The sequence below is a fragment of the Danaus plexippus genome, chromosome 6 (genome assembly GCF_018135715.1).
Source record: "Danaus plexippus chromosome 6, MEX_DaPlex, whole genome shotgun sequence".
Classification (NCBI taxonomy): domain Eukaryota; kingdom Metazoa; phylum Arthropoda; class Insecta; order Lepidoptera; family Nymphalidae; genus Danaus; species Danaus plexippus.
In genome coordinates this window covers 4,848,355-4,860,064 of record NC_083540.1, presented here as the reverse complement: position 1 = coordinate 4,860,064, position 11,710 = coordinate 4,848,355, and the positions used below count along the sequence as shown (strand labels likewise).

General features: G+C 31.9%; 2 protein-coding genes across 5 annotated transcripts; one reads left to right on the top strand and one right to left on the bottom strand.

Annotated features, from left to right (window-relative positions):
• Window positions 1-485: 485 nt before the first annotated feature.
• On the bottom strand, window positions 486-8,971 carry LOC116778871 (aryl hydrocarbon receptor nuclear translocator homolog). 4 transcript variants are annotated; one of them, XM_032672933.2, is made up of 14 exons: window positions 8,760-8,971; window positions 7,949-7,997; window positions 7,546-7,626; window positions 6,552-6,712; window positions 6,097-6,269; window positions 5,414-5,561; window positions 4,836-5,018; window positions 4,658-4,746; window positions 4,076-4,283; window positions 3,435-3,585; window positions 3,227-3,351; window positions 2,958-3,109; window positions 2,485-2,686; window positions 486-2,250 (listed from the first exon to the last, which is right to left on the bottom strand). In XM_032672933.2, the coding sequence occupies exons 1-14, from the start codon at window positions 8,785-8,787 to the stop codon at window positions 2,075-2,077; spliced, it is 1,926 nt and encodes a 641-aa protein (XP_032528824.1). In that variant the 5' UTR covers window positions 8,788-8,971; the 3' UTR covers window positions 486-2,074. The 4 variants fall into 4 exon arrangements, with proteins under 4 accessions (XP_032528824.1, XP_032528825.1, XP_032528826.1 ...); XM_032672934.2 differs by having other exon boundaries at window positions 4,658-4,734; XM_032672935.2 differs by having other exon boundaries at window positions 7,546-7,621.
• Window positions 8,972-9,213: 242 nt separating this feature from the next.
• LOC116779247 (protein mono-ADP-ribosyltransferase PARP16) lies at window positions 9,214-11,164 on the top strand. The gene is made up of 7 exons (XM_032673476.2): window positions 9,214-9,464; window positions 9,541-9,685; window positions 9,761-9,916; window positions 9,990-10,199; window positions 10,270-10,450; window positions 10,559-10,732; window positions 10,958-11,164. The coding sequence occupies exons 1-7, from the start codon at window positions 9,337-9,339 to the stop codon at window positions 11,119-11,121; spliced, it is 1,158 nt and encodes a 385-aa protein (XP_032529367.2). The 5' UTR covers window positions 9,214-9,336; the 3' UTR covers window positions 11,122-11,164.
• Window positions 11,165-11,710: the final 546 nt, after the last annotated feature.

Here is an 11,710-nt window from a genome sequence, read left to right as displayed (position 1 = left end):
CCGTGGTTGTTTAGTCTTGCATGTTTGACCTTCATAACAACCCCACTCACATCTGGCCGGGGAGTATGCATTTATAATTTTCATCCAGTGTATAAAAAAAATGTTTTAAAGGTTTTACCTACCACCATAATAAACTATACCTCTAGACGCAGAAGCTATTTTTTGGATCAATAAACAAAAACGACGTGATTAAATCCATGATTAAAACCTTGTTACACACCGGAGAAATGTCAAATCATAAACTTAAATTGTACCCAATAAAAGAATTGGTGCTAATTCATACAGAAATGAAGCTGACTGATGTTAAGTTCGATGTTGTAATTGTTTACATTTGTTTATTATTACACTAGTCTTTATGATAAGAAGCTATGACATATCAGTTATCACAACTATTTTATTTTAATTAAGTTAATCCAACAATCGATAACTCTTTTTATGTTTTTATTTAAATTCGTTGAAATAAAAGGAGTAAAAAGAAAAACAAATTTAGGTTGCTTAAATTTAATGAAAAAATCTTTTACAAAATTTTGTTTTACCTAATCTTGATTTCATTCAAATTATATTCATTTTAAAAGATAAATCTTAAATGCAATACCTATATATTTTTCTGTATAAAAAATAAAATTATAAACTAATACAAAAGTATTAAAATAAATATATTTATTAAATTTCACTTTCTAATACATTATTAAACCAAAATATACTTTTGGGGAATGTTGATTAATATGTAATGTGAAATACGTATTCAAAAGAGACTCATAAAATATAATACTGTAGAAAATTAAATCAAAATTTTATTACCAATAATATAATCTCATTGATAAGATAAAATAACAAGAGGAAAAAAAATAAAATAAATATACAAATGTTTTAAAAAAATTGCAACATAAACATTAAGTAGCAATGCAGCACATTTTTGATATAGTCTTAATAATCTGTGTCTTCAACAATCCATAATTTCCTATTTAAGACACAATATTTCGCTACAATCATTAGGTTTCGTAGGAATTAAAAAAAAATGTACTAAACCTTAAAACTTAAAATCTATACAAAAATATTTTTGTATTAGAAAGTGCTTAAAATTCCGATAACTAATAATTTTTGATAATATAATTTTATATTGTAATAAAACATGATTAATTCACTAAAAATAATCATAGTAGCACAATTTTATTTTGTAATACTAACAAAACAACTAATTATTACAAATAAAGTACCAAATTCTTTATCAACTTATTTACTCCTTCAAAACATTTATTTCCAACAATCTTATATTTATTTCAAGCTTTGCAACTTTTCCTATGTTAATGATTTCAATGTTGATTACAAACGGTGCTGTAAGATATGCATTAAAATTTGTGACAACACTTTTGTGTTCATAACTTTTGTAAAAAGTTTAATATTTTTTGTTTAGTTCGGCGTGAAAATGAGCTGCCAAACTGTTCTACGTTTCGTGGTTGAACATCACAGGCAACAATTACAGGTACTGCTTTAAATGAACAATGTTACATGAGAGTTGAATTACATTTACTTCATGTATGATGTACTGTACAATTATTATTTTTGTTACATTTCATATTTTTTCCAACCATAACAAAATAATATTGCGTTATTATATACAGGCATTTAAGAAGCTGTTTCGATATATATTTTGACGACCGATTATAAACATATTGACTGATGCGTTACCAGCGCCATGATTACCTAACAAAGGTGTATAAAAATTTGTTGTGCAACAAAATATTGCTTTTATTTGCAAAACAACACGTGGATTTCAATTAAAAAAACTGTTTAAATCTAGCAAGTAAATATTTACTTATAAAACATAAGTTTACACATTGCTTTTTGTTTCTTATAACAAACATCGTGCCCTCAAACTCAATTCAAATTGTTATACTTAAGTAATGTTAAAATGAATCAAGCAGATTCGCATTGTCACGAAAAATTTTTTCAGAGTATACATTAACATAATTATACAAAGGCTTCAACGTCCCCCTTTAGCATCAAAACTAATCCCAGAAAGGGAACTTTCAGCTCGAATATTTCAGCTAAAAGAGACTGTACAATGCTATCACTATTCAAAGTTGGAATTAAACATGTTTATGTTGAGGTCTTCGAAGGTAGCGGCACCGCCTTGGTCCAGTATTTGCAGCATCTCGGAGAGCTCGTGGGGCGCGTGTCCACCCTCAGGAGCGCCAGCAGCTGGGCCCCCTGCACCCCCAGCACCGCCCTGCCATGCCCATATACCAGCTGGAAAGTAACATATGTATTAGGTGAAAAATTATACACCAATTTTTAATGATCATAAATGACTACTAAATTATCTAGTCGAGGATTATCTGGTTAGTCTAGTTTTATACAACTTTAAGCTTATTGTTTTGTGTATTCTATGATCCTTTTTAACTCATTTAAATTGAAACAAAGTACAATTTGTAACTTGTTAATATTTATAATAATGGAGAACGTTTTCCATAGTATACAAACCATGCGGTGGATGCGTGGGATGTGTAGGGTGCGTTGGATGTGTAGGGTGTGGGGGGTGGTGGTTGTGGTGGTAGTGTGCTGGTGGTAGGTAGGCGGGCGCGGGCGGCGAGCGGGCCGGGCTGCCGTTACCCGCACCCGCACCAGCCGCGTCGCCGCTGTACGCGTAACTTTCACCACCACTCCCGGCTCCACTGGCCCCGCTCTGGAAAACAAAATGTTGGTTATTTTGTATTATTGTGTCGATATCTTTCCTATGGAGTAGAAGAAACAAATTAGGAGAATAATATTGGGTTAGAGAAAAGCAATTAAGACTAATTTCACTCAATCTTTGAATAAAAAGCAACTTTTTTAACAGCAACCTCTCTGATATAGGACTATACCGTTTTAGAGAAATACAATAAAGGTTCAGTTTTTCAATTGATTTAAAGCATCACATATTTCTATTTAAAGAGTTTCAAGTAAAAATAATATACCGGTCGCAGCGTTGTCCAAGTAGTATGTGGCGGTGTGTTGGCGGGTCGGTGAGGTGAGTAGTCAGGCGCATAGTGAGGCGCATGTGGAGCGTAGGCAGCCGCAGCGCCCGCACCACCCGCCTCACCCGGCGAGCGAGCACCCACTCCACCACCTATTAAATAATTAATATAGATTAATGCAACTAATTATGTTAATATACATGAACTACATTAGATTAGGAGAAAATTAAGTAATAATAAACATTCATACATATTAATATAATAAGTACCTGGTGGAGCATGGTGTTGCTGATGTATAGGCGGAGGAGGTGCTTGGTACACATCACGCTGTCGGAGGTGGTAATCGTAGTTTTCATCTGCAACCGGCTCGCCTCCCGTGCTGCCCAATGAACGGCTATGAACAAAACATAACATAGAATATGTTTGGTATTTTGGAAAAAACGATAAATATCGAAATTATACATAAATAATACTCACTTGGCCAATGTATTTGTGCACACAATATATTCCACGTCATCGTTGTAAGGATTGAGGAATGCAAAGGCGGATGTCCTCAACCAGATCCACTCTCTGTTCTTTGTGCGAAACCGATACATGAGCGAAATTATCTGCCCTTTCAACTTAAGGACTGAAATGATAGAGTTATTTTATTACATATACATACTACATAAAAATAAAATGAACTTTATTATTATCAATAAAATCTGTTCATACAAAGGAAATTCAATTTTTGTGTTTTTTCGTTTATAGGCAAACCATATAAGAGGGTGCTCCCCTCCAAGAACGTCCTTTTAACATGTGATTGTGTTAGTGGGAAATAATAATAACGAATTTTGGCAAAACAAAACAATTGTTAGAACAAACAAGCATCAAAGAAGAATCAATCAATTTCCAATGTTAATGACGTGTTATATCCTATTTGCTGTCACGTGTTAAACCTAGCGGGCGAGGTTTTGATTCGGCGATTAGCCTATAATTAATAGAAAAAGAATGACACAACTGCTATTACAAGGAAATATTTATGCAATTTTTAGTATCAAAAGAATAAAGTCGCAGAAAATATTCTACATAACACTGATAACTACATGGCTGGCAAGTTGTATATAAGATCTCTCTACCTTGATCAAAGTTATCTCTCATGTGCTGCTGGTCTTCTGGATGGTAAAAGTCGTAGCAGAGTTTCCCGAGGAGGTCCGCGGGCGCATACCCTAGTACTTGAGCCGCACGCTGGTCAGCGAACGTGAAGCGGCCCTCCACAGAGTGACGCGACACGAACTCCACGCCACCGCACGCGCTGCCCTCAGCGCTACTCGGAGTTGACGTCACCTGATCATACATTCGATACATTAGAACACTTATATGAACACATCCAACTATTAAACGACTTATGAATATTTAAACTTACATTATAAACAAGGATAGTGATGGCATATTACATGTGCTATGGTTTTTATATACGAATTATGTTTATCACCTTATATGAATTAAATTATATGCTTATAATATTCGTAGATAATATTTGTACAAAATTGTAATGGATAATAATAAATGTTGGAGATAAAGAAATATTTGCAAAAGTAATACTTATTCAACACATAATTCATATCAAAAGGAATTCCATATGAAGGACTCTTTTTTACTTTTTATAAATGACATAAATTAATTTAAGGGATATATTATGTAATTTAAAAATAATCTACCTGTAATCTACCAATAGCGACGAGGCAACAATGAGACGCGTGCAACTCGTCCTCGACCGGTCGGTCCATCTGCATGCCTGGAAACAGATCTGATTTCCCAAAAGACATAAAATCTCGAATTTCAATATGAGAAAAATTATATATTTTCTCTGGATACCTCACTATATACGTTACAGACCTGTCGGCGGCCAGTTCTTGATGTAACCGGTGCAGTGTACGACCGCGTAGTTGTGTCCGTCGTGTGAGGGGCCGAGCGAGTTGCGCGCGCGCAGCCTGCCCAGGTGAGCGCTCTCCGCCGTCCCGCCAACACGCATGCGGCATATGAACCCGCGACGAGAACCCATCACTTGACGCATTGAAGCTGGAACACATCATGACACACATTATTTCCAAATAACTCTCAATAGTCGATATTAAATAATATTAAATAATTTATTATTTCGGGGTTCAATAGTTGAATAGACATTTACGGGCAATAAACATATTTTGGGATTTTCTTGCATGACTACTATTTAGTATATTTTTTATTATTTAGTGTATGTAACGGACTTTATATAAAAAAATGTTTTGTCCACATAAACATGGACTGTGTTTAATTCGAACTTCATCTGTTCGCGCGATTTCCTTATTTATAAAGCTTCAAAATTTTTTTTTTCACGTATTTATGTATAGATAATATATATTCGTTTTGAGAAATATTTACATAATTATACAGTAAATGCAGATGTTTTTGTAATAACCCATAACGTTACTAACATTGGTGTCCCTCCTTCTTAACGGTTCCCGTTTTGAGATCCAGAATGCGTCCCGTGTTCTGAGGCTCCTGTGTGCTTAGCTGTTCCCGAACTTTTTCCAAATCGTCGGGATGTACTTGGTCGTAGAAACATGATGAGTACCATTCACCCTGAAAATATTATATTATGGAAGAACATACGAACAACATTACAATATAAGGATGAAGGACATACTATTTCAGGGAATGACGTTTAACCAAATCAATTAAAACACCTCGTCTGCCCGTGATCAAGGTTGCTGCAAAGTAACCGAAACGTTGGGATTATGTAGTTTTTAAATAATAACATCCGCGTAGTAAATCCGAATAATACTAGTTTCATTTTCAATTAAAAAGTATTCAAGAAAAAAGTACGTCGTGCTGTGGAAATATGGATACGGTTTTTTTTTTAATTTCTAGTGACTTGTTACTTTTATATCATTTGTATCACTTGGAATGGCATTCTTTAAAATATTGTCAAATTCTAAGATATATACAATGACTCTTTTTTATTTTATATCTGACAAGTACCCTAAGTACGAATTTGTATCATCACCTTGATAATAAAAGTTTAAATATTTTTCATTCTGATATAAAATCAATGCGTTATATAAAATCAGTATATAAAAATAAAAATATAATAATAAACATAATAATATTTATTTACCTGAGAATAATTTAGCACTGGCGCTATACTATCACTAACGTATATAATGCGGCCAGTGTCACAACTGACGACGAATAAAAATCCATCGGCCGCTTCCAGTATGAGGTGTTTCAACTCCTGATCCGTTAGAAACGATGGTTTGTATGTGCCGTCTGTAGACGTGTTGCCGGTACCTGGAAGTATATAACGAAAAATATTTAGACATTTTGAGTAATATTATTCGCGGAACAATAATTATTACATTTACGTGTGTGGGTCCAAATATTAATTAAATTTACAAGCAAAAAATTCTAGTCAATTCATAACTCTACAAATGGTTTAAATCTAATTTTACTGTTTAAACATAATTTAATTTATATGGATAAAAATGTAATGTATATAATTTGTTCTAAGATGTTTGTAACTAACGATTTATATTGTTTAATGTACCTAATTATATATGTATATATATTTACCTCTTAAAGCTTTCATATGCGCTACTGCCATACGCAGTATGGTTAGTTTGTCTGGTTTCCTCGCGAGAGCGGAGCATGTTGGAACCATGTCAGATAGTTCCGTAATATACGCCGTCATCTTGTTCCTGCGACGACGTTCGATCTCGCAGTGGTTTTCACGACTGAAAATACACAAATACTAAAAAAATGCCCCTAATATCAGTGTTAATTGACGATTGTAACAAAAAAATATATCGAACTTCATACCCAACTCATTACTGTTCAAATTATTTAATAAAACAAATATATTTCGCTTTATTAGGTTTATTTTTGCCATATATTTATAAACATTTCCCTACTCGATGTTTTTATGATTTACATAAACAACATAATATCCTATCTCAACAAGAATCATGATTAAATATTAATAAACACATAATCGAAGCGGGCGCAATCCGCGTTAGGTCACGTTTTCAATCATTCCACTATCTATGATATCTTGAATGGGTGTCATTGCTGTGAGAAACAAAACATTCACATTTTTTATGTAACCCATTCATTGACATTTTTTCATTGTATTCTTACATTAATTACTTGATAGTTTTTTTTTTAATAATAACTTTTCTACACGAATTAAACATATTCAGAAGTAAATCTTTACAAGTTATTATGTTATTCTATTAATCCAGCCTTGTAACTTAAGATATAGATCTATTCTGGTAGAATCATATTTATATTTAAACCTCTTTAGTTATATGAGGTCATAACTACAATTTATTGCTTATTCACAATGTCATCAATATTTAAAAAGAAAAAGAGAGTGTTGCAATCCACATTCTTTTTTTAAATAATGCTTGATGTTATTAACACAGATTTTTGAAAAAGAGAAAAATAGATAGGACAGGTGTAAATATGATTGGTCAATTAAAGCATTTTTTAAGACTATATCATAGAAATGATATGAAAATACAACAAATATCATAAGAATCATTATAATATGTTTTTGTTACAATACCTGGCAAACCTCTCCTTGTCTTGAATATTGTCCTCCTCCATCCTTGTATATTTCCCACCACTTGCGTCGTCTTCATCTGATCTAGAAATTAATGTGTTTCTTGTAGTATAATAATTTCTAACTTCTAAAAATGTTTATTGTGAGTCAATTCTTATTCATATATTTATATTAAAAACAAAACGATTATGAATATTAACATAAAGAAAATTTGTAAAAATTTGTATTCACAAGATATTTAATTCTCTAAGATGTAAAGTTACTAAACGTTTAAATTATTTTTAGTGCGACAGGTATTTTTAACGCGTTTTGTTTTAACTGATTAAAAGTATATGTATAGTATGTGTGTGTGTATATATATGTATATATATATAAGTCAATTTTAGCTGAATTTCTCGTTTCTTACCCAATACTACCAGCTCGACGCTTTTGTATGTCCTTTGTTGGGTCAGCCCCTACAAATACAATATTGTTATTAAAATGTAACACAGCGTGCATGAAGAGGAAAATATAATATATATATATATACACATGAACTATAAAACCTTATACTATTTAATATTACTGACAAAGCATAGGTGAGCTGATATCCTAGCTGCTCTTTACAAGAATCAAAATTTATTTTAGTATTAAATAGTCAATAATTTGTTATATTTGTAATTAAATATATGTAAATTAACTAATAATACTTGTTAATAGATATATGTAAATTACAATTAAGGAGGACAAACATAGTCACATAGAATTTGTTAACTTCAAATCAACTTGAACACTTGAAGATAATTAGTTTTAATTAAAATAATTATTGATGGTATTAGTTAAAATAAAAACGTTTTGATAATCAGGTTACCTAAAATTTAAAAGAAAACAATGAGAAATCCAATAATTGCCAGCATATCTAAAATTTCTAACAATGTATTCATCATGATAATATTACTTTTCACTCTATCCGACAAATTTTAGCCTGACATAATTCTTCAAACACTCAATATTCACTGGAGGCAATTTTGCTAGGAAGCATCAACGCGTCACGCGGAGCAACGCAAGAGCAACGTCAATATTATATAGGTCGTCAAAAAAACACTTATACTAAAAAATAATCAAAAGTTAACACTAAATTATTATTTATTACTAATTACCTAAAGGAAATGCGTAAGGTTAACTCATCAATCATGAAATACAATTAAAAGATCCTGCAACAAGTAATTTTTACAAACCGGGAATAGTGGGAGCCACGGCAGACATCGGTCAATAAACTCATTAGTCCACGATTTCTTAACCTATTCTAAGAAAAAAATTACATTTATTTACACCAAAGAACAATTGAAATGTTTAAATCACACAATGTATGTTTATTGTAATTTCTCAACACAACACAAACGCCATTTTTATTAGATGACATGACATTGCCTTGCCATTTGCCAACGACAGTACAAAACCATTACCAGTTCACAAATAGTTGCTAATATTAGGCTTGCCAATTCAAAAATACATGCATTAAACAATTAAAAACGGAAACTTTAGTATAAGGTATAGATATATCGTTGTTTATTTTACACAAATATATAAATATTTTTCTATTACAATATGTTCTAAGAGTAACCTCTTCAATAAAACCTTTATGTATACATGCATAAAATAAAAATAAAACTGGTAAAGTGGTTCTATTTTGCTTATGTTTAAATTGTTGACAATTGAGTAAAACTCAAAATAAAGCAATAATCTGGGTTACTTTTGGTTATTTCAAAATTATGTTTATTACCTAAATTTAAAATTTAAACAACAACTTACAAAATGGATGGCGAACCAGAAGTTTTTTCGGATACCGGTACAAATTGCAATTTTGCATCGGCATCGGAAACGTTGTCAGACAACAATCAAGCTAAGTTGGACTCATTAGAAAAAAAGGCGGTTCACTTAAGGTATACTTATAAATAATTAAACCAAAATTTAATAACAATGTGATCAAAAAATTTAATCTTGCAAATAAATTTACAGACTAGTTTTAGAAAAAGATTTTAAGGCCGCTGATATAAAATGGAGTCTATTTGTCGCAGCAGCATTTAGTTTTAGGTACGAAAGCTGTCTGAGGCCTTTTCCACCGGTATTTATGAAAAATGGAATCAAGGATATGGATGAATTAGTATGTGAAATTGAAAGAACTATTTTGCTATACACTTTATTCCATTTATATTTTACTACCTTATTCTGTATTCAGCTCAGCGTTATTACGGATGTACCAGCTTTGGATTTGGTTTTACAACAGTTGGACAATCTTGATAACTTGGCAAATATAAGTGACATTCTTGATTTACTTTTTTATGTGTTGGTTAGATTAAAAGAACCTAGTTTAAAAACAATACCACCAGAGGCTGTAAGTATCCACACACTCATTATTAACAATAACAGACATTGTTTCATAAAAAAATACATTATTTAACTTTTAGCATGAATCCGTTTTAATAAACGTACATTCATTCCTGCCTGCACCTAAACCCCAATACATATTCCAAGTGGTAAACTCTTGCAAGTCGCACTCTGAAATGAAATGGAAGGAGTTATCCAAAGACCAGAAGGTGTTTTATGCGTATCACGGCAACCGCTTGGAAAACTTTTATACCATTTTACATTTCGGACTTCAGCAACATTTGAACAAGGTTTCTTTGATTAATGATAAAATATAGTAAATAAATATGAATCGTTTAATATTTATTACTTTTAATATAGGCGGCTATAATGGCAAATGGTGTTTACCTGTCAACGGAACTGAGTATGAGTCTACCTCACAGCCACGGGGGCTTCGGGTGGGGGGCGAGTTGCATCGGAGGTCATCTCTCATGTATAGCTATGTGCGAAGTTATAGACGCTCCCGAAGGCATTAATTATTATAAACCGATTTCCAACGAAGGTAGTGTAACTTATTTAATTGTTAAATTCTTTTTTTCGTGGTCGCAAGATTAGCGCCATTTCATTAATCGTATATAAATCGTTTGACGTGAGAAATGTCACTTGTCAGGCGACGGTACCTACGAAGATGATAAGACTAAGGAGTCTGATGACAACAACTTGAACACCAGAACAGCTAGCTACGTTGTTACCAACAGCGAGTTGATGCGTATGCGATACTTACTTGTGTACGCCAAACAGCCAACGTCAATGAGGTTCTCAACAACGAGCACAAATAGAAATGGTTAATGATTATAATGTTGTTATTTTTGTAAATAACTAGGAAGTTAATTCTGGAATAGGAATAACAGTAGATAAATTTAAAACTAATTTTTTTCGACATTGTAATATCAAAAAAATATGTAATGAAATATTATTTGTTGTTAACGGGGTTTTTCGGGATTAAATAGTTAGATTCGGGATTAAAATACTAGATTCCATTTAAAAAGCAATAGTTTATCTTTTTCAGCTGGTGGAATTCGACAATGGCTGACAAGACACAAGCTGGTTTCCATACTGCTTGGTTATGGATTGATGCTCGCAACCATTGGCTTCGCTAATAATCAACCCATCCACTACTATTACAAAATTTTGTTAAAGAAGTTAGATATTGCATTGAGCAATGTTAAATAGTGTGATGTTTTGTATTTTCTTTTTTATTAAATACTTATTTTGACACTGTCTTAATTATTTTATTGTCAATAGTCTATCATAAGATATAATTGTATTGGATAGTGCACAACGCTCTATATATGAAAAATACAAATTACTGAAATTATAATACATTAAGAAGATAATATAGAAGAAATTATTAGGAATTAATATGGATAATAATGTTATTTTTCAAACGTTATATCTTTCTCAATTCGTGTGACTATCGAAAGATTTTTTAATGTTGTAACCTCATTATTTTAATAAACTATATAATAATTTTATTCTGAGTGAACTTGAGATTATTAGTCTGAAAGAGATAATAAAAATAAAAGAAAAGCGGATGTTATATATTATACAGGGTTAATGAGAATGTTTTGAGATTTCAAAATTTATAAAAAGGGCCGTCAATCATAGAGCAACAGCATTAAAATATATGGAAATATGTGAGAATGAATGGAGGTTCAATGAATATTCAATTTTGACAATTTTGTAACTAGATGCCAATTTTGTGTCACAATACACAGATTTAACCTAAGTACCTACATACTTGGGTCCATATAAAATAAAC